Here is a 23,976-nt window from a genome sequence, read left to right on the forward strand (position 1 = left end):
TTTCCTTATTCATTAGGTGTGAACAATGTGATACTCTGAAGTCCAGCCATTCAATTAAGAGGTTTACGCCGATCACTTTTTCGGCGCCCCGGCCACGCCGCCGCCGCCGCCGCCGATTAAGTGGCCGGCGTAAACCTCTTATGCAGATTAGCTAAACGGAAGTTAAAAGAGAGATTCCCTGAATGGGTTGCAGCAGGGAAAGCATTAAAGGTTTGTAAATAAACAACAAGTGGGACGTGGTGCATATCGGATGCACTTAGCGGTAGAATGCTCTCAGAGAGACCAAATAGTAAATTCTCGTCGAGAAATCCAAGATCAAGTAGCCTAGAACGAGTATTAAATAAATTATTAATTTGAATAAGATTACAGCTTAATATACTGTAACGAATTTCGGGAGATTCCGCTTATTTGCAACCTTCTGCTTACGTTCGTATCGCTAAACTGCTGAATAAAACACTCCAATATTCTGTATTACAATGGTCTTTATTAGACTACTTCGAGAGTACTTCGAAATTAAACTTCACTCCGCAACTTATAGCGTGCATAAATCAAACTGTTTTCTGACTACTCAGCTTGCTCTGCTATTATACTCTCGGTTTCCTCGTTCACCCATTTCTCCTAAGGTCTAGTAATTTCGTGAATTCCATGCTTGGTTACGAGCATAGACATGTATATTTGTAATTTGTATCCATGTGCGTGTGTATATGTGAGTACTACTTCGGCTGATGATGACATGCGTTTGTGAGCTGTCTTGTATGTGTGTGTGTAAATGATGATTAATGTGTTTATTTAGCTTATTTTATTGGTTTTGTTGTTGTGCATTTACTCAGTAACAACTTAGAGATGGTAATATTCGTCAAAATACTATCAATTAGATTAATTTCAAAAGATCGACAAACATTTGTAGGAGTTAAAAACCATTATTTTGAAAGTCTAGCCAAATAATATCAGGCATATTAAAATCTCCATGAATGCAAAAGTTAGAATCACTATTAGATTCACAAAAATTAACAGTGTTCTCCATGTGATGATTATAGAGGCTTTCACAGCTGTTAGGCGGTATATAAGAGCAGCAAATAAAAGTACATCCAGAGGCGATTGATATGCGCACGCACAGCTGATCTATTAGAGCGTCGTGATGAATTAGCTGAAATATTGACGTGTGTAGGCACCTTCTTCCTGCAATGAGAACGCCACCACCCTTCCTCTGACCAGTTCTATCATAATCTCTATCCTTACGGAATGTGAAAAATAACTTTGAATTCTTCATAGAAGAAATCGGCGTTGATCCAGGTTTCAACGATGATGTAAACATCGAAGTCCATACGGGAAATAGACAGGTTCGTGCGCCACCGTGGTGTGATGGTAGCGTAAGGGAGTGGGCCGTAGTTCTATAGGTGGACGCCGTTTCGAGATATCGCCATAGAGCTGGACCAGGGGTTACTCTAGAATGTGTTTGTACGATATGGGTATCAAATTAAAGGTATTAATGATTATTTAAAAGGGAGTGGGCCTTAGTTCTATAGGTGGACGCTGTTTCGAGATATCGCCTTAAAGGTGGACAAGGGGTGACTCTAGAATTTGTTTGTACGATATGGGTATGAAATGAAAGGTGTTAATGACTATTTAAAAGGGAGTGAGCCTTAGTTATATAGGTGGACGCCTTTTTAGATATCGCCATAAAGGTGGACCAGGGGTGACTCTAGAATTTGTTTGTACGATATGGGTATCAAATGAACGGTGTTAATGATTATTTAAAAGGGAGTGGGCCTTAGTTCTATAGGTGGACGCCTTTTTGAGATATCGCCATAAAGGTGGACCAGGGGTGATTCTAGAATGCGTTTGTACGATATGCGTATCAAATGAAAGGTGTTAATGATTATTTAAAAGGGAGTGGGCCTTAGTTCTATAGGTGGACGCCTTTTTGAGATATCGCCATAAAGGTGGACCAGGGGTGACTCTAGAATGCGTTTGTACGATATGGGTATCAAATGAAAGGTGTTAATGATTATTTAAAAGGGAGTGGGCCTTAGTCCTATAGGTGGACGCCTTTTTGAGATATCGCCATAAAGGTGGACCAAGGGTGATTATGGAATGTGTTTGTATGATATGGGAACCAAATGAAAGGTGTTAATGAGTATTTTAAAAGGGAGTGGGCCTTAGTTATATACGTGGACGCCTTTTCGAGATATCGCCATAAAGGTGGACCAGGGGTGACTCTAGAATTTGTTTGTACGATATGGGTATCAAATGAAAGGTGTTAATGATTATTTAAAAGGGAGTGAACCTTAGTTCTATAGGTGGACGCCTTTTCGAGATATCGCCATAGAGGTGGATCAGGGGTGACTCTAGAATGTGTTTGTACGATATGGGTATCAAATTAAAGGTATTAATGAAGGTTTTAAAAGGGAGTAGCCCTTAGTTGTATATGTGAAGGTGTTTTCGAGATATCGACCAAAATGTGGACCAGCGTGACCCAGAACACCATCTGTCGGGTACCGCTAATTTATATATATATATATATATATATATGTAATACCACAAACAGTATTCCTGCGATGATTCCAAGGGCCACGCCCATTTTGAAATTTTCTTTTTTTTGTATTTTGTTGCACCATATCACTACTGGAGTTGAATGTTGACATAATTTACTGTACTGCATACTGTAGATATTCAATTTTTTGTTATAATTTGACTTTAGAAATTTTTTTTAAAGTGGGCGTGTTCGTCATCCGATTTTGCTAATTTTTATTTAGCATACATATAGGAATAGGAGTAACGCTCTTGCCAAATTTCATCATGATATCTTCAACGAATGCCAAATTGCGGCTTGCAAAGCTTTCAAATTACCTTCTTTCAAAAGTGGGCAATACCACGCCCTTTGTCCAAAATTTTACTAATTTTCTATTCTACGTCATAAGGTCAACCCACCTACCAAGTATCATCGCTTTATCCGTCTTTTGTAATGAATTGTCGCACTTTTTGGGTTTTTCGAAATTTTCGATATCGAAATAGCGAAATAGCGATCTGAGATGAGTGCCCAGGAACCTACATACCAAATTTCATCAAGATACTTTAAAATTTACTCAAGTTTTCGTGTTTACGGACGGACATGGCTAAATAAATTTCTTTTTTCGCCCAGAAGGGGAGCAAAATGGTTTCAAGTGTCTTGGCTACTGGCGATAGGAGAGATATCGGGCGATATGAATCTCCTATGTTAGCTGGTTTCCCAGGCTTTAGTAGCGGGACCACCTTGGCCATTTTCCATTTTTCGGGAGTGACAAAGGTGGAAAGAGACAGGTTGAAGACATGTGCTAATATTTGAAACCCTCTTTTCCTAGGCTTTTAAGCATCGCCATGGCTATGCCGTCTGGGCCCACTGCTTTGGATGGTTTAGCATGACCAATGGCATCCTCAACCTCTTTGGCGGTGATGGTAATTGGAGATGCGCTGAACTTATGTTTATGTGCGTGTCTGTTTGTTGGCCCTCCGTCTAGCTTTATCAACCGTAGAATGCATTATATATTGTCGGCAAAAAGCGCTCGCGCATTTTTTCGCATCCGACAGCACTTTATCGCCAAAGGTGATGGAAATTTTGTCATTGTGCTTAGACGGATTCGATAGGAACTTTACGGTGGACCAAAGCTTACCTACACCGGCAGAGATGTTACAACCGCTTAGATGCTCCTCCCATTTCGCCCGCTTGTGTTCACCCACAAGCAATCTGATGCGTTGGTTTATATCCCTTATTTGCGGGTCGCCGGGATCGACCTGTCTTATAAGGTCACGTTCTCTCGCTAAATTTGCGGCCTCCGCGGGAAAGTGAGATCGAATTTCGGTAATTCTACCGGTGGGAATAAAGCGGGCCGAGGCGGATTCAATGACCTTGCGGAAAGCACGCTCCCCTTCGCGAGCATCAGTCGGGATAGGGAGGGCAGCAAAGCGGTTGTCTAAAGGATTTGTATTCATCTTACCCACTTTCTTTTTTTAGTTTATAAAAGTGCATTTTTCAGTGACGATGAAGTCGGCGGTACGTTCGAGCGAAATAAGTATAGGCAGGTGGTCGGATGTCAATGTTACCATCGACTGCCACTTGACGCAGTTTACGAGTCCTGCGCTCACGATTGATATATCCGGCGAACTGTGACAGCTTCCTACTGTCTGCTTGCAAGTTAGAATGCCATAGATCGTGATGGGCATTGAAATCGCCTAAGATAATGCGATTATTGCCAGTGAGTAAGGCGCTGATATTAGGGCGGTATCCACTGGGGCAACAGGTGGCAGGAGGGATGTAGACGTTGATGATTTCTAGATTTGCATCGCCTGACCGGACAGATAAGCCTTGATGTTCTAAGACACTGTTCCTGATATATGATATTGCACTGAGTGGTGTATGATAAACCCGAGACCGCCTCCATTTCCGCTCCCGCGATCTTTTCTGTGGCCATTATACCTAGAACAGGTCTGTAGAGCAGATCTTGCTGTGAGTTTAGTCTCTTGAATCGCAGCAATGCGGAAGTTGTGCCGCTTCATGAAATCGACTATCTCCGTGATCTTCCCAGTCAATCCATTACAGTTTAACTGCAGAATTCTGAAGTGCACCGGGGAGACGTCGTCACTCTAGGAGTAAGTGACGGGTGACTACGCCTGAGTTGTGAAAGGCTAGGACGCAACTGCTGTTGGGGGGGTGGGGTGGAGAAGACGGGGGCAGGGGCTGACGCTCGGGATTGTTGCCGACTCTACTACGGAGATTGTAGTTATGAGTGGGAGCGGCCGTACGTGTTTGCTGGGTTTTAACTATTCCTGTTAACCTCTTTTTCCTACCTTTTTCTCAAACCATTGCCCTTATTCTTGCTTTAACTCTCTCTTTCTCTCGTTTCATTTACTATTCCGAGTTTCCTTCAACATCCCCTAGTTTTTCTCCTTGCATGGTGCATCGTTTTGCGTGGTGTATCGCTTTGCGTTGTTCATTCGCTTATTAGCAAGCAACAAGACAAAATTGTTTATTACAGGGACGGAAAATAAAATTTTTTTTTTTGGAGTCGAAAAAGTCTGGTCAAAAAATTATCCTAGGTGAAAATGTTTGAGTTCCCAGGTATCCCTATAGCAATATGGGCTGAGCAATATGTCGAATCATGTATCCTTTTTATTTTTCGAACTTTTTCCATAAAAGTCCACATATAAAAGTAAAATCTGTATTTTTATTTTTTGAGTCCGATAGACCTAGTTAAAGTTGATAACAAAGAAACGGCTTATCCGAATTAAATTTTTTTTTTATTTAGGATAAGACGTTTTTTGTTATCACGCCGGACTTTTATTTTGGCCTTAAAAAATAAAATTCCGCATTTAACATTTATTACCAGACTTTTATTTTTAAAAGTCCGAGTTTAACTAGTTATATCGGACTCAGGTAATAAAAATCCGAAAATAATTTTTATCTTGATCCAAATATATGTGACCCGGTCTAAGAAAAGGTGGCTTATGACTAAAAAAAACAGCTGTTTCTCGCAGCTGATAACAGCTGTTTCTCGCAATTTCTTTTTTGAGTCATAAGCCACCTTTTCATATACCGGGCCACATATTAAAGGTCCAAAATTTATAGTTTTTTAAGGAATTATATTATAAAAGGAATAACAGTTTCCGCCCTTGGTTTATTATCATTTTTTTTAATTTTGCCAATTCTACTCGGTAAAATAATGGTTTGTCCTCAGATACATGTTTTTGCAGAATATACACCCCCAACAGATATTTTTGTTTACAAAATATGTATATTATATGGGCAACATTCTTCAACATTGCGAGCGACGCACACAGTCGATGTTACGACGCCAAATAGTTAGCGACTACTAAACTAAAGAGAATAAGAATACGTGTAAATTGAGTGCGAACAATTATTTCATCATTTGCCTACGTCTGCATTAAAGCATACCACATATGGCGTATAGGATACCAATGTGAATTGCCTACATGTTTTTACGTGATTAGTCATACGATCACGGACGTACCGATTTGGCCACTGGTTTGGACGAAATAAAAAGTTTAAAATCAATATTACCAGTATATGAAGAAACTACAGTTGAGCAGCTGAACAATTAACGGTGCACCGTCGAGTAAAAGCAGATTATGGCCCGGTTTTTCAGTACAAGTTCAACTCAGTTTGTCAGTTAAACTACGCTTAAACTTATTCTGCAGTTTTTCAGTCTACTTTAACTGAAGTTTAAGCTGAGCTTAAGCGGTGGATCTGGCTGGGTTAAACTCTAGGTTAACCTATCAGTCGCGAAGTTCACACGCAAAAGTTTTCGCCTTCACTTTTTTTGTTCGGGTGAACTTTTTTCGCCTATCGGCAATTTCGGGCGAACAAAAGTTCACTTCGAAAAATTTTATGCTCTATTGTGAATTAGCAGTGAAAAAATAATTTACTTGCAATTGTGTAAATTTTGTAAACAAGCATATTTTCTTAAAATACAACAAAAATAGAGATAAAAAATCTATAATGTTTTTATTACACTTAGGTTGAAATTGATTGAGCGCGAGGAGAATATAAATGTGAAAGCGATTCGGAGGCAATTAAGGGACATTTCTAACCCTTTGGATCTGTGATCCGCTGTAAGTTAAAAATTACTATTTTCAGCACTTTTGAATAAAAAGTTAACTTTTTTTCAATTAGTTTTCGGCAATAATACAGGCTAAACAAGCCGGCATTCAAATATTTGCTAGATAATCTTACCAACTCCTTGCTACCATTGAAGCAACAATTTGGAGTTCCACCAATTGTAAAGTTGAGCGCATGTCTTCGTTTTTTCGCAGAGGGAGGATATCAAAAAGGCGTTGGAAAGAACTATGAGGTGGGTCTTAGCCAATCTTGTTTCAGTGAGGTACTTTCAGAGGTGCTGAACATTTTGGAACCGTTGCTTTGTCCACAATGGTTAACTTGGCCGACTTTAGAAGAGCAACTTCAAACTGCACACGATTTTTATACAAAGTTCCGAATACCAGGAGTTGTACTATCTTGGGCCCGCCTCCTGTCTTCGCATAGATTGCACTTTTGGATGCCTTGTTTCGTACATGTCTTTTTTGGTCATTCCATACTTAGAAAAAGATACGTTGTCATTATAAAAAATAGAATTTACATAATGAATTTCTCTTTTTTCTACTCAGCTTCCGACTGTGCATTATTTGTTGATTTATTTCTAATATTAAAAGTACATATAATTATAAGAGTATCAAATTTAAAAACAAAAAATTACTTACATTTTGTTTTCTTCTCGTTCGCCTGTAAAATATAAGTGAATAAATTTGGGTTTTCCCGCTGTTCCTTTCGCCTGAACAAAGAGTTGTCAATAAGGCGAAATCTTTTTCGAACACGAAAAATTGTTTCGCCAGCCTCAGCGATAGGGTGAACAACTGTGAATATTTTCGGGTGAAAAAAAACGTGCGATAAGGGTGAGTGATTTCTGTTCGTTCGAAATGGCGTCGAATATACCCAACAAGCATTTGGGCTTGAATACCATTAGAGCTCATGTTGATAACTAGACATACTTCTAAAATCTCAAAAGTTGTTTCGAAACAGTGGCTCAACTCGAGAATCATAGCGTACTCAGTAAGAGGTAATTTTGTGTAAAGCAAAAAAATGCTATTACTTAAGTTGAACAAATTTAATTAACAACTTGTGGTTCTTTAACTGGACTCAAATGTAAGATTCCATACTGCAGTATTTTCACCAAACTAAAATGATATATATATAATTTCAAAAATAAATAAATGTGACACGCTAACCTGAGAAGAGATGTTAGGCAGAGCTTCTCTTCCAATTTGCGTCGTGCTCCTTTTACTTTTTCCTACAAATTCGCCGGACGGGACCTAGTTGTTTTATGCCGACTCCGAACGGCATCTGCAAGGCAGATTAGTTTTCACTGAGAGCTTTTCATGGCAGAAATACAAACGGAGTGCTTGCGAAACACTGCCGATGGGCAATCCCGCTTAGAAAAAGTGGGTTCTAATTGAAAAACCTTGTTTCTAAAATTTTGATGTTGCTTGCCCGGGGCATGAACCCAGGATCTTCGGTGTGGTAGGCGGAGCACGTTACCGTCATACCACGGCGGCCGCCTATATAATTTATTTTTGATTACTTACGCCTCATTACTGTTACCCATGAACCAAGTAACAGATCCCGCATTAAAAAATGATAGGGCAAAAAATCATAGTTAGCTGTGAAATAAATTTTCTCGGCGTGACGTCACGCTTTTGACAACATGTTATATTGCTGACGCAGTGTTCAGACTTTATTCCAATCTGAGTATTTTGATCCGCTCTTACCTCCTACTTCATTTTGTATCTCAAAGGTTTATTTGGGTCGAGTTGAAAACTAAATAATATTACTACGTAATATGTTTTGGTTGAAGCTTTTATTGTATACGTATTAAAAGCTGATTGTTTACAAGTGACGATTGGATGAAATGACGTGAATTCATTGTTTGTGTCTTAAGACATGTTTGTTCACATCTTACTCACAGTTTTTGTACTTTTTTGGTTCGGAATGAGAAAAGAAAAAAATGTGTCCGGGCGAGATCTGTAAATCCTGCCAAAATTCAACATACAGCACTTTTTGAAGTTTTATATAAAAATGAGGTCAGCTAAGCCTATTTTGCGATAACAGTCGCCAATTGGGGGCACCATGAGAGGTCAAATCTTCTTCCAAATGTCTTTCCCAACTCAGTGAAGGTTTTCACTTTTCTCTGTTTACAAACTGCAGCGTGTTCGTTCATCCGCATAACATACCCTAGCTAGCGAAGCTTTTGGATTTTCAATCTCTGCACTATCGTCATGTCTGCGTAAAGCTCATATAGCTCATCATTATAGCTCCTTCGATACTCGCCGGCGACATCACGGATAGGACTATAAACCTTCCGGAGAACTTTTCTCTCGAATACTCCAAGAGCCATCTCATCTTCTCTAGACACCTTCCATGATTCCGAGCCATACATCAGGACAGGTATGATGAGTGACTTGTAGAGCGAGAATTTTGTTCGTCGAAAGAAGACTTTACTTTTCAATTGCCTAAAGAAGCCCTTGTTGGCAAGAGTTATTCCTCGTTTGATTTCTAGGCCGACATTCGTTTTTGCTTTTAATGCTGCTTCCCAAATGAACGAAATCCTTCACAGTCTCGAATGTATATCCATCAACAGTGACGTGGATACTAAGGCCAAGATGACAGCAACTACTTCGTCTTGCCCAAAATTCACTGTAAGACCCCCTTTTTTTTATTCTTTACCCTATACCAACTCTTCGCCGCCATGTTTGAACAGCCCTGCCGGTATCCCATCATTACTTGGCACCTTGTGATTCTTTAGCCGTGATACTGGATGCCTCGGAGTGTTTTTCATCATCGGCAATCGGGGTATCGGATTCGTCTTCCCCACACTCTGTAGGTCAGTTACCAGGTCGCCATTATCGTTCCTACAGGAATCTGCCCCGGTCTTGAAACCTTCTGTCATTAAAAGCGCACGAAATATGTATGGTTAAAAAAAGATAATAATAATAACATTTTGTCGCGATAAATATCCGGGGATATAGAATGTGGTGTGTTAATGGGAGCGTTAATTGGTCATCCTACATGTTTAAGGCCGACTCCATGTGCATCTGATAAGGCAGATAACTTTTTTGCTGAGGAACATTTCATGGCAAAAACACAATCGAAAGGTTTTCCAAGCCACCAAATCAATTTGATGCTAGTTGTTCGCGCGCTTTCAAAAAGGAGGAAAAAATATAGTCCGAAAATTTTATTTTTACTCCGGCGTAGTCGTTTACTCAGGTAACAGTTTTAAGTACTCCGAATACTGGTAGCGAAACATGAGAGAAATGTAATAAATCGAAAAATTTCAAAAGCGCCACGTCATCAAACTTTTTTTTCAAATTCGATTACAAATACAACAATTCCGGAATGCGGGATTTTTGCTCATTCGATTATGACTGCTACCAATTAGGTGTTCATTTCTCACAATAAATAGCTATTTGCTTTGGTGGCACAACCTTGGAGATTTTTTTTTCAACTCAACTCGATATCCAATGTTGATTATCAACTTAGGATATTAATTGGAAAATATTAATGACGTTGGAGATCAACTCGAGAACTTTTAATTTTACAAAATATCTCAAAGGTTGCATAGTGATTGGAGAATGAATTTGGATATCAACTCAAGAACTATATATATACTTTCACTGGGGAATTTTTTTCCGTGTTTGTTGCATAAACAAAATCCAACTGGTGCCGTATCTACATTTTATCTAGATAATAAAAAAGCCGCACAGAAAAGCTTACCCCAAAGGCGGCCTTAAACTGTGACTGAAAAACTGCTCAGTAGTTTGACTGGAGTTTAAATTTGACTAGAGTTTAAACAAACTTAGTTTAAGCTTAGCTTAACCAACTACTGACAAACTGGGCCTATCAGTTGAAATAATACGGTTTTTCAGCTCGGTCGAAGTGTACAAAGTCGATATTTACTTACATACTTACTTATTTTAACTTGCGTATTTTAAAAAGAATCACATTTTTTTATAATTAAATAATAACTTTCCACATTGTTTTTATTTTTTTAAATTTGTGTTAACTTAAACATGAAGCAGTAGTTTGGTTTTATTTATATTTTATTTTTATCAGCTTGTTAATGTCTGCAACATAGTTGTTGTATATACATACATATAATGCTTATGAAGTAATGACACAGTTAGCAGCAGCGTGATTATAAATTTCAACTCTTTATTATGTATGTATGTACTATATAAACGGTTTATTTACTCGAAATATTTACGTTGTATGCAAAAAGACGAAGACAAAAAGTAATTTCAATTGCATTCGCGCAAAATTAAATTTACATAATCGTTTTTTTTCGCTTTTACTTTTAATGTTACATAAGTTTCTTGCTTGTTTCTTAGTTTTTTCATTTTTTACAGAATATATGAAAAAACTACATATTTATTGTTTATTTGATCGTGCTGCAACATATACTTCCTATTTTCCATTTAAATTTGTTTGTTTTAATTTTATATATAATACGTATACAATTATATAATAAGCTACTTAAATACTACGTAGAAAAGGAGTAATTTTAATATTATGTATGTATGCAATAATAAAAATCAACAAAATAATATTTAATTTTGTTTATTCCAGCAAGAATTTACTATGGGCTCATTCAATTTCAAGACACCCGGTCCGCGCAGGACATATTTGATTTTGATGAAATTTTAATATGTTGTTCTTTGGTCAAAATAATAAAACACGTGTGTTTTTTTTTTTTTTTGCCTCATAAACATTTTTTTGGGATTTATCGGCAATTGAATTCCATAAAATGCAATCGATATTTCATTAACCTAGTTCTTCAACTTTCAATAACTTTGTCAAAAATTAACGGATTCACATAATTTTTTTCTTTGAAATGTTCGTTATTATATTTACTTTATATAAATTTATAAACAGTAGCATATAGTTAAAAAAAATTTTTAATATTTAGTAAAGATTTATGACTTTTTTCAAAAATTAATATCTCAAAAAAGGTTATTTTTTTTTGTTTAAACTTTTTCTATATTGAGTGAGCAGTTTACATTTCAACTTGGCTAAATGCCTATTAACCAAATTCGTTGTTTTTGAAATATTAATTTTTGAAAAAAAGTCATACATTTTTACTAAATACTAAAAAAAATTTTTTTTTTAACTATATGCTATTGTTTATAAATTTAAATTAAACCAAAAGTAATAGCGAACATTTCAAAGAAAAAATCATGAGAATCGGTTAATTTTTGACAAAGCAATTGTTTGCTGATATGCATTGGATCAATATATGTATAGGGGAAAAAAAGTTTAATTTTCAAAAATTCATATCACGAAAACAACGAGTTTTGGCTAATAGGCATTTAGCCAAGTTGAAATTAAACTGTTCATTCAATATAGAAAGTTTCAACAAAAAAAATAACCTTTTTTTCAGATATAAATTTTTGAAAAGTCACAAATTTTTACTAAATACTAAAAAATTTTTTTTAAACTATATGCTATTGTTTATAAATTTATATAAAAGTAAATATAATAACGAACATTTCAAAGAAAAATTCATGAGAATCGGTTAATTTGTAACAAAGTTATTGACAGTTGAAAAAATATGTGAATAAAATATCGATTGCATTTTATGGAATTCAATTGCCGATAAAACCGAAAAAAAAAATTTTTTGAGACAAAAAAAAAAACACGTGTTTCATTATTTTGACCAAAGAACAACATATTAAAATTTCATCAAACTCAAATATCATGTCCTGCGTGGACCGGGTGTCTTGAAACGGAATAAGCCTATGAAATTGAAAAATAATAAGACAAACTAAATATTTAACGTTTATAAATGTTTACAAAACAAAAATCTATTAACTGAACACATTACGCACTCACAAAATAAACACTAACTTGACTATAACTGCATAGGCGTATTAGATTTAGTGGCGGGATTATTTTCGAATTATATCCGAATAAACGTTATTCGAATAAACGAATAAATTTATTCGTTTCAAATAATCCGAATAATATTTATTCGGATTTTTTATTCGTTTATTCGGATAGTACTATCCGGATAGTGCGCACTATCCGGATACTTCGAATAGTAAAATAAAAGACATTGCGTTTATGTTACGCTCATCGCTTGTCCAGATGAGCATGCACATATATTTATACGTACATATATTTATGTGTGTATAGATGCATATATGCAAATATTTTTGTTTGGTTGGGGTTGCTTTGTTAATATTCATTTGTTTAGTTACATATATTTACGTAACCAAAGTTGTGCTTGAGGCTTAAGCTAGAAATAGTTATCGGGGTCGTTTACAACTGTACTGATCATAGAACTTTGTTTATTAGTAAACAGGTGTGGAAATGGTAATATGGTAGGGATTTTTGTTTCCCATATACATACATGTATACATATGTATGTATGTATGTAAGTTGTATGGAACATTTTTGTTTTGATATCTTTTGGTTTGTATAAACATCTAAATGGTCACCATTAAAAAAATAAGTTTACATGTCATTGTCAACATTTTTTGCGAAGTCTGATGGATCAAAAGTTATTTAAATTAGATTCAAAGGAATCTGCAAGAATACAACATGTACATATGTTAGAATATGCTTATATGCACATTTGGGTGTTTATATTACAGCTTTTAACGCGTTCAAAGACAATCAAAATTTTAAGGAGCGCAAAAACAGACAGACAGCCGTTTTTGAAACTAGTCACTAATTCCACTAGAATTTTGTTACGTTTAAAATGGATTGCTTCAAACTTTATTTTAGGAAATTTTTTTCCAAAGTTTTCATTAAGTTAACATTGACCTTAAATAACTTTTCATCCATCAGACTTCGCAAACAATTTTGACAATGACATGTAAACTTATTTTTTTAATGGTGACCAATTAGATGTTTATACAAACCAAAAGATATCAAAACAAAAATTTTCCATACAACTTACATACATACATATGTATATATGTATGTATAGGGGAAACAAAAATCCCTACCATATTACCATTTCCACACCTGTTTACTAATAAACAAAGTTCTATGATCAGTACAGTTGTAAACGACCCCGATAACTATTTCTAGCTTAAGCCTCGAGCACAACTTTGGTTACGTAAATATATGTAACTAAATAAATGAATATTAACAAAGCAACCCCAAACAAACAAAAATATTTGCATATATGCATCTATACACTCATAAATATATGTACGTATAAATATATGTGCATGCTCATCTGCACAAGCGATGAGCGTAACATAAACGCAATGTCTTTTATTTTGCTATTCGAAGTATCCGGATAGTGCGCACTATCCGGATAGTACTATCCGATAGTACTATCCGAATAAACGAATAAAAAATCCGAATAAATATTATTCGGATTACGAATACCTGGCGGATAAAAGAGTTTATTATTCGGATAATTTTTATTCGGATAGTCCCACCCCTAATTAGATTGTTTCAGAATTTTTATTTTCTTTTTTTTCAAACAGGCTCACAAGTTTGGTATGGTGCTATAGCTCATAATAGTAGACTCAAATTCAAATAAATCAAGAATATAAAACTCAGAAAGTCGCGAAAATAGTGAACATTAAAAACGCGGTGTTATCAATATGCCTACTAAAAGTTCTTTGAGGCTTGAAAGGCACCAAGCTGGAAATTATATTTTTTTTTTTTTTTGTAGTTTTGTTTTTTTTTTGTTTTTTGTTGCGGTGACATTTGTCCTATGAACCAAATATACTTTTTCGGAAAGGGGAGAAAAAATATCGGCGATTTTCATGTACACGTCAGAGTTTTTTTTATGTATAAAGTATAACATAAAAACAAAAATATACACAAAAAAAAAAAAAAAATAATATACATAAAAAAAAAATTATACATAAAAAAAAATTCTGACGTGTACATGAAAATCGCCGATACACATGTCTTTTTTTTTTTCTCTCCCCTTTCCGAAAAAGTATATTTGGTTCATAGGACAGAATGTGTGTAACGCGGTGTTATGGGCTTATATTTTTTATATGCAAAGTAGTGTACCCTGCAGACTTTGTCCTGTCCGAAACTTAATTTGCCTACATTCAAAAGTGAGCCTCGGTTCTCCTCTTCTCCCTATGCCATTCTCGTTTACTTTATTTTCCATTTTTCTTCTTTCTTGTACATTTATCTACCTCACACTCCCATTTCCCCTGCCAATCTAACTCTCTCTCGCGCTCTTACTCCCACTCCCAATCCAACTTTCGCTCCCATTCCCTATCCAACTCCCACTTCCAGTCCACCGCAACTCCCACTCCAACTCTCAAACCACCTCTAACTCTCACTTGCACTCCAACTCTCACTCCCACTCCAACTCTCACTCCCACTGAGATATATGGAATTTCTATAATAAATTTTTGAATAGCTTCTTCAAATAACTGTGGATGTAAAGGCAATTAAATTTTTTCCTAATATGGACATGGCAGCGCCTACTTTTCCAAAAAAAATTTCTAAACCTTCCTTGCACCATAAAGGACGAAACAAACAAACAAATATTTCGAAATCGGTCAAGCCGTGTTTGGCTTTTAGCGATACTAACGTACACCAATTCATCTTTATATAAAAAGATAAAAGTTTTCGAGCCTTTTTGAAAGAAAACGCAAACAAAAAATTCCAACTGCCTAATGTACATATTGTATATTTATACTGTACAAAGCGGAACCTATTTTGAGGTTATAGTACATAGAGAAGCTCTTTGAAAATGCGTGGAACGCACATACCTAATATTAAACTAGTATTATTCTCCCGTTTATTTTTTTGTTTGTTTTTCTTAATTTAAGATTTTTTAGATGTACAGTGTTGTGATACACAATTGCAACACAAATATTAACGAGTTTTAATTTTTTTATAAAAATACCGTAAAACGTTGTTGTTTTTTTACTCTATTACAAAAACAAAATACACCAGACAAAAATTGTTTTTAAGCGTATAAATTGATAATCATAGTGACGTGAATGCACCACCATATTTAATGTTAAGTATGAAACTTTAAAAAATATTTTAAAAAAATAACGCCAATTTTTTTGAAAGTTTCATAATTTCAACTTTTTTATTTGCAGTTCCGATTGTTAATTTTTAATTTGAGGAAACTTGTTATTTTAAAAATAATTTTTTTCAAAGGTTTCGACATATTTTTCTAAGAAAAACCTTGGCTCAAATTCGAAGTTTTAAATTTTGCTTTTTCGTTTGTTAATTTTTAGATTTGAAACAGGTTTTTTTTAAGAAATTTTTGGAACATAAATGACTTTTTAAAAAATAATTTTAATTTGCCATTTTTTAGTGAAATAATTGCAAAAAATGGTATATAGAGAAAGTTCCCTGGAAAGTGCTGTAATAGCTAAGAGTATTTATAAAAGCATCTTTAACTCGACCATTTTTTCGTGTTGCTATTTTTCCGCACAACACTGTACGTACAATATTCAGAAATTTTGTGTTTTTTTATTATTAAATATTTATTTTAGTTTTTAAATTAAGATATCGTCTTAAAACAAAATTTGCATGACAATTTACAAGTACATATGAATGTGTGTGTGAAGTACAAGTAGCTGTGGTGTGTATATTTTATTCGCCACACTTTTTGGGGGAGGAGCTTAATTGTTAGGATTTGATTTTACTAAGTAAATTCTTTTTTAATTGTGATTTTCTTTTAATGTAAAATGTAACCACAATCCACTCTTCAGCGACTGTCCGCCCTAGCAACATGCTAGAAGTTCGACGTACGAATTTTGTTTGCCAACAGTCTATCTACGGTACCGATAACGCCGGAATGGCGCACGCAATCGCCTACATTGAACTCTTACTTCTTTCTTTAAGAATTGTGATATCGCCAAAGATTTGACTGCAGCCGTCGCCGCTTCAGCTGCGCATCTACTTGATGCCGCATTGTTGGGCGCATATTTGGATAAATCAAATTTCCGTTTGGGTGTTTGTTGATGATTCGCACATTGATCTTGATGCAAAAGGTGCTGGTGATGGTGATGATGATGATGCAAATGTTCATCATCGCCTTTATGCTGTGAATTGCTCATATCCAAATCGGTATCTAACCCATCTGAAGATACAGTAAATATATCAGAATTATCACCTGCCTTTTCGCTTGGACTAATACAGCTACCCAAACTGCCATTTAATAATTGTGGTGTACGCCTTAAAGCGCTATTGCTGCTGCCAGCGCTTAACAATTGTTTTGTCGGTGTGGAGGTCGCACCATTGTTATTACTACTACTTATGTTTGCTGATGTTATAAGCACATTAGTTGTTAAACGCGTTTCTACTTCTTCGCGCGGGCTTTTGCGGTTGCCTTGACGCCTTTGACGACGATCAGGCTTGCGCGTTGCAGGTAGGTGCAAACGGCTATTATCATCCATTAGAGTGTCATCGTCGTCCACGGGGTTGTTATCGTTGTCTTCTTCCCCAGCCGTAACAGCAGCATGAACATCCAAATCCATGTCAGCATCTTCGACATCTTCTTCATCAGCTTCGGCGGCAGCATCAGCATCGCGTTCTGTATGCATAACTTTTGTTCCTACTTCAGCCTCATAATCCTCTTCGTCAATTGTTTCAGCCATTGTTTCGCCATCATCTTCTAACTCTTCTTCTTCCTCGTCGTCCTCCACGTCCTCCTCATCCTCTTCTTCGGCGCCACTTTCTGCTGCATCTATTTCGGTATCTTCCTCGTCGCCAATATTCTGCTTAATTTCCATTTCGCTTTGTGGTGGTGTTATAACACCATTGTCACGTCGTTTCCGTTGACTATCTCTAAGACTAGTCGTTCCTGCATCATAATCATCCAATACCTCTTCGTCTACTTTACTGTCTTCACCATTCGGCTCTTTCTTAATTCCGTTACCATTATTGCTCGTCAACTCGCCGATATCCTGCAGAAAACGTATCTTGCGCGCTAAAATATGTTGCTGACGCACGGAAGTCTTTTTTTTTTGTACTTTTGGCCAACCCGTTCGATTAGATTTAAGGCTTTTTCTTTTGCGGAAATAGTTTTGCATCGCCAATGAGTTGTAAACAGAGAATCTTGTATTTTTACGCTTGCCGCTCATGTCTGCTGTTTTTTCATCATCAGACGCAGCGCCTCCCGCGCCTCCTACAGCTTTAGTAAATAAGTCGTAAAGATCAAAGTCACTGGAAAAATAATCGGTGGGTGGCGGTGTATTTGTTGAGCCATCGAAAGATGCCGCAGTTGCTATTTGTGTTAACGCTGTTGAAGAGCTAATGCTACGCTTGACATCGCCATTTAGTGAACAAGCGCGTTGTAATGCTTTGCTAGTGGATGCTGATAATGCTGCTGTAGATGTAGTTGTTGTTGCTGCTGTTGTATTGCACTTTTTCGTGCTGGACATGCTGGTGGTGGTCAATTCCGCCGTGGACAGTTCATTGGAAGTATCCGCACTTTCGCAAACTCTTAACGCTAAATCATCGTCGAGCTCTAAATCATATTCGCGCCCAAAAAATTGTAAATAATTATCGATTTGCCATTCTAAGTGTCGCGTATTTGTGTATTGCGTTGCTGCCTCTAGCGCTTTTAACGCCGTCGTATCCACCTCAAACTCTAACACACCCTTTTTCGAACCAGTCTTACGTATCGTTGGTAAAGCTGAGCCCTGTGCTTGTAGTCCAGTGTAGTGTGAGTGATGCCGGCGCCTTCCACCCGCCATCAGACCCAGCGTAGATGTCCAACCAGGACCACGTTTCACACGTCTACGACGATCACCCGTTATTGCAGCTGACTCTAGCGCCGCTGATGATGACATTACTACGCCGCTAGTTGCTGTACTACATAGATTTGTATCTGTAATGGCACTTCCAGCGTTGTACAAACATTTCTGTAAACCAGCATAGGTACGCGGCGGTCTTCCACGTCCACTTTTTCGTTCTAATGAAGTGCGTTGTGTAAGCGCGACAGGCGGTGAATGATCGTATTTATTTTGTCCACGACGCATACGTTTAACATTTTCTGAAATAACTGTAGTAAATCGGATCTCTTCGTCAGGTGTCGCTGCTGCTGAGCGTGTGTGGCGTGGTGAGCGCAAAACTGTTGGCATCTCGCTATTCGCCGGTGCTGCTGCTATTGACTTTGGTTCATTGTCGTTTGGTTCTGTCGTTAACTGTGATGGTTTTGTTGCCGCATTCAACATTGGTGTCAATGGGGGCACGTCTACAGCAGCAGTACCACCAGCTATTGTGGACGGTGGCGGCTCATCCGTCTCTGAATTCGGTTTACTTTGCGAATCTTGCCGCTGTTTTATCAAACAACTAACCAAAGCTAAAGTGGATGCATGTTCGCGTGGCGACTTCCGTGGTGGCAATTCTAAATTAAGAAATGCTGCCGCTGCTTTGTTCAGATGCTTATTGAAGTATCTATTTTTCTTGGTTTTTGCAGTAGCCGTACTACTAGCACAACTCGTACTACTTGTGGTGCTTTGTGTAGAACCGGCACGTTTTCGTTCGCGTGGCGTACGCTCTTGTTGCTCTGGTGGCGTACTGACATTGTCGTCACATTTTTTGGCATAATCAGCGAGCTGATGTGCACTGCTTAAATGTTGTTCGGAGGTGGCAGCCGCTTGTAGCTTTTGCAATTCCTGTTGTTCTTGACGATAGCGTTGTAAAAACGCTAGTTTCTTATGTTTATGCGTGTACTGTGTGATGTTAGTATTAGTGCTATTGGTGGTGGTTGCCGTCGAGGTGGTAGTGGTGGTGACGGCTGTTGCTAAAGTTTTGCCATAATTTCCAGTACTGCAAGAATTTGTCGTATTTTCCATCAAATCATTCGCCTTACCGCTACTTGAATCTCTTGATTTGCTAGCACCAGCTTCTGAATCCTCTATTGGCTCGTATTTTATCCTGCCTACTGCAGCTCTTTTAATTTTTACTTCCTTGCTGCTAGACGCCGACATAAAATCTGTCGCGGATGTGTTTCTTTGCTTCTCACAAAGCTTACAACATATGCCGGTTTTTATTGTGTGTGCATATGGGATAGGCCCTAATTCATATGGTAATTTGCGATAATTTGTTGAACCATAATACTCGAAAAAACATTCAGTAGACGTATCTTGTCGCATAAAAACACGATACCAAAGATCTGTTACGGGGAGACGTTCAAAGGAATAACGCATTTGATTCAGTTGTGCGCAATTCGCTAAATCGAACTTAATTTTTTCGTTGATTCTTGGCTTCAACGGTGTAGGAGTTGGCGTGGTTGGTGTTGCTGGTGCACAAGCGCTGTTGGTTGTTTCAATTTTCACAATTCCCTTGCTGTTGCTGGGGGAGGTGGCAGCAGATGCAGTTTTATTTGTTTTCGTCTTGCTAAGAGTGCCATTCGAACTTTTCACCTTGCCACCCGCTGATTTCACAGTTTCCTTTACAATTTTGACAGCCAAACCTACTTTTTCGTTAGCAGCAGCTGTCAGCATTGCCAATTTATACTTTTGTTCTTCTCTTTGGGCTGCACGTTGTTTACGTGAGAGCGTGCCGCTGTTGGTGTTAATGGTACCAGCATGCCATAACGCTGAAATATTACCATAAGCATCAGATTTACCTCTGCTTCTTTTACAATGTACATAATCTTCATCCTTGTCATCATCATTATCAACCTCTTCCTCGTCATCATCATCATCATCGTCGTCGTCAGCCATGCCTACACCGAATGCTCTCAAAGCCGTCACATCCTTGTTTTGCTTTTCGATTTTAATACATTTACTAAGCGGCGCATCTTCATGTTCTTTATCATCATCATTGTCTTCGTCGCTATCACTACGACTTCTTTTTTCTATTTTAATTCGCTTCTTTTTTTCATTTTTTATATCCCCCATCCGATCCTCCATTTTTACAACTGCCACACGTTTATTAGTCGACTTCGTCTTTATCGTTGTCGCTGTCGGTCGCGCTGTTGTTGTTGCAGCTGCTGCCAGCGGCGTCCCATTGTCCACCAATGACTGCTGCTCATTGCCTGCTGCCATTTGTCGACAATTGTATTTCGCTGCTTCTACCGCTGCACGCAATAAACGACTACTTGTTGTTGCTGCTGTCACAATAGCTGTAGCAGTGCGACTGCTTTTTCGTGTTGCCTCTGGCAGCGTAATAGCCGCAAGTACCGCTGCAGCAGCATGCGCCTTGGCAGCTGCTGCTGATAAAGCTGCGGCTGGTCGACGCGCAGGTCCACTGTTGTTGCTTAATGACGTTGTAACGTTGGTTGTTGTTTTGGTTGCAGTTGTCTTGCTGTTTATCTTTGTTGCCGCTGCTGTTTGCTGCGTTTTGCTCAACGCAGTCGCAGTTGCCGATTTACGTGTTCCTTGTTTGTCATTTAGTTGTATTTCTGGCTGGATGGGGGCGCTTGGAAAGCGCTGCTTTGTCGCAGCTGCACCACTCTTCACTTTCATTTCTTTTCGCCGTTTTGCTATTGCGATTGCGCGTCTTCCCATTGGCTGTTTGCCTCCGCTAGTTGACTTACTACGCCCATCGCCACACACTTCTATATCCATACTACATGCGCTCTCGCTTGTACTAGTATCTAAACTCGTTGATGACTCTGATCTAGCGTGCGCATTTTCAGACGTTGTCTGCCGATCAATATCGGTGGGCAACTCGCTCGATGTGCGCTGTTTGGGAAACATAAAACTTTCCGCTTCGCCATTTAACCGATTCAATTCAGTGGAACGTACTTTTTTAAATTTAACAATGAGCGAAGGTGATGCTGTTACGTGCGCTTCGTGATCTACATCACCGCCTACGCCACCACCAGCACCCCCGCGCATTTTACGTGAGGGTGTGCCATACAAAGATGTTTCCGGCGTGCCTACCACTTTATATAAAGACGAGGGTGGTAACATAGCGCGTAAAGGTGGTGATAAAGCCGATGCTGATATAGTTTTACGGCGTGCGGGTGTGTTCTTAGAAGTCTTCCTTTTTACAGCATTTGCATTTGCTGTTGTGACAGTTGGAGAAGGCGCTGGCGCTGTCGCAGTAGTCGTTGTTGCTGAAGTAGTAGTGGTACAGGTGACGGGCGCTACTAATAAATTTTTATGCGGACTTGTTGCAGCAGACTTTGTAGACTTTGGCGATTTAGATAGGCGTATATTTTGGAATTTCTCCGATGAGTGTTTACCTTTGGTGCTACGTTTCGATTTTTCACGTAATGTTGGCGATGGCGTATGAGGCGCGTCGTCAGCTAAACGATTTTTAGCATCATTTAAATCTAAAAGTGTTGCGGGCAGCACAACTTCACCACCACCGCCGTCACCAGCACCAGCACCACCACCAACCACTGAAGGTTCTGAGCCTTCAAGAGGATCGGGTGCATTCTCATCAGCCATTACTTCAATATTTTCCACTTCCATTTCTTCTAAATCGGCAACTTTCTTATCTTCTCTTAAAAATCTATTCACATCTGCTGTGGTGTGTATTAGCGTATCTAATGCAATAAAGTTTTGTGAGTTCTTGGCAAAATATTCATGATCTTTCGTTTTTAAATGTATGGTTAGCGTATCATACTCAATTTTACAAATTTCACAAACGCCGCATTGTTTATCGCTTGATTCTTTCACTTGCTTACAAGCAGCTTCTGCTGCTGCTGCTGCTGCACCGGCACCACCACCACCACCAACGCAAGCGTGCGCACGTTGACTGCTCTTTAATTTAGCTGAAGAGTACGCTGCTGCACCACTTTTCTTTAGCGTTTTTAACGCCGCATGCACGGGCTGTGGTGATCTTTGATTTTGCGTTGAACGTGAACGTGATTTACGCGTCATTTTTAGTTCGACGTCTGCTTCGTCACCTTCACCTTTTACCGCTTGCTCCTTTTCTTTTTGCTGTTGCTGCACGTCTGAAATGTTTGCTGTTACCTGCTGCTTCTTTTTTGGCGATAAACGAAATGCGCCGTCTTCACGTGTCAACTCTATTTTTGGCCACTCAGTGCCCGCAGATTTACGAAATAATTGATAGTATGGACGATTGTTACGTTTAACTGATTCAATTTTTAGAAAGCCGCCACCTTTTAAATCAATGTGATCGACAGTGTTACTGCTGCGTAGTCCTTTATGCGCGTGCGCCTGTTGGTGACGTATGTGTGTATTGTTATTGTTGCCCAAATAATCTTTTAATTCGTGTTGTACTTTTTTAAAAAAATGCAAAGCATATTCTGTACGCCAAATAATATAAGGATTTTGTGTTGATACAATAATTGGCGGTGTTGTTGGTGCTGTATATGCAACTGTTTTATTTTTAACGTCTTTCAAATCTGTTGGCGTCGTTGTTGTTGTTGTTGTTGGAGTATTTGGCGTACATTCAACCAAACTAACGATAAGAGAATTAACATTGATAGCGTTAATGTTGTGGGCGTTATTGATTGTGGTAGTGGTGGTGCTTGCACGTCGTACACGATTTAAAATTGCATTTGCGCGCGTTTGACGTGTATTGTTTGTTGATTTTCTGCTAATCGTTCCAGTTGTTGAACTATTACAACTAACGCTAGCAAGTATATTCGTTTTAGCATGCTGGGTTGTTGTTGTTGGCGTTGTATCATATGCTGCTGCGTATGGAGTTTGTGGTGTATTTGGTGTACCTGGTGTTTGGGGTGTAGCTGGTCGACTGCTTAAAGTGTTATTATTATTATTATTGCTGCTATTATTACTACCACAACCACCAACTACTGTGGGCAATATCGCCTTATCGGTAATAAAATGTGTTACATGCGCTGTTAGAAAAAATTCAAGCGCCCCACCAAGCGTACGTATATGTTCCTCAATACGTTTAGCTAATTGATGATCACATATATCCAAATAGAATTTGAAATGGCACAATGGTTTTTTACATTTAATTACTTTGACAGTAGCACGTCGTTGTGTGGACAATGATTTTGTGCCACTGTGATTGCCACCAACGGCTGCTGCTGCTGTTTCAGTTGGTTCAACAGGTGCTGCTGCTGCTGTTGGTTTTGTAATTGTTGTTGCACTTGTCGACGATCGTATTGCTTGTTGTTGCCGTTGTTGCTGCTGCTGACGTTGTATTTCACGTCTTTGTGTTTGTTGTTGACTGTTGCTGTGGTTGCTAATTTTTGCTTTGAATTTGCTTTTGTAAGTTTCCGATTGTGATTGCATACCTTTAGGTGCAGATTAACTGCTTGCATATAACAGTTTTGGTTGTTTAGTTTTTTTTTTTCAGATATTGTTGTTGCCATTGTTGCAGCGTGCAGCAGCCAAGAAATAGAATAAAATAGATAAAAAAAATTACATTTATAATAATATGTATTTTTTAAATATTTTTTGCTTATAGAAAACTTAGATATTTAATTAGCTAATAGAATAGTATTGTGACGAATATTACCAGCACTAAGGGATACTGTCATCTCTAAGCCGATACTAAGGAGTGACTTGTATGTACATAAA

General features: G+C 38.0%; 1 protein-coding gene across 2 annotated transcripts in view; it reads right to left on the minus strand.

Moving 5' to 3' along the window:
* Positions 1 to 13,822: 13,822 nt before the first annotated feature.
* The window catches only part of chif (chiffon), a 63,166-nt gene continuing 53,012 nt past the window's right edge, over positions 13,823 to 23,976 (minus strand). For both annotated transcript variants that reach the window (XM_067768030.1, XM_067768029.1), the window contains exon 3: positions 13,823 to 23,707. In XM_067768030.1, the coding sequence (XP_067624131.1) occupies positions 16,324 to 23,688 (7,365 nt within the window). In that variant the 5' untranslated portion in view covers positions 23,689 to 23,707 and the 3' untranslated portion in view covers positions 13,823 to 16,323. The remainder of the gene's footprint in view (positions 23,708 to 23,976) is intronic.

The sequence above is a fragment of the Eurosta solidaginis genome, chromosome 2, assembly GCF_040869045.1.
Source record: "Eurosta solidaginis isolate ZX-2024a chromosome 2, ASM4086904v1, whole genome shotgun sequence".
In the NCBI taxonomy this organism is placed as follows: Eukaryota; Metazoa; Arthropoda; class Insecta; order Diptera; family Tephritidae; genus Eurosta; species Eurosta solidaginis.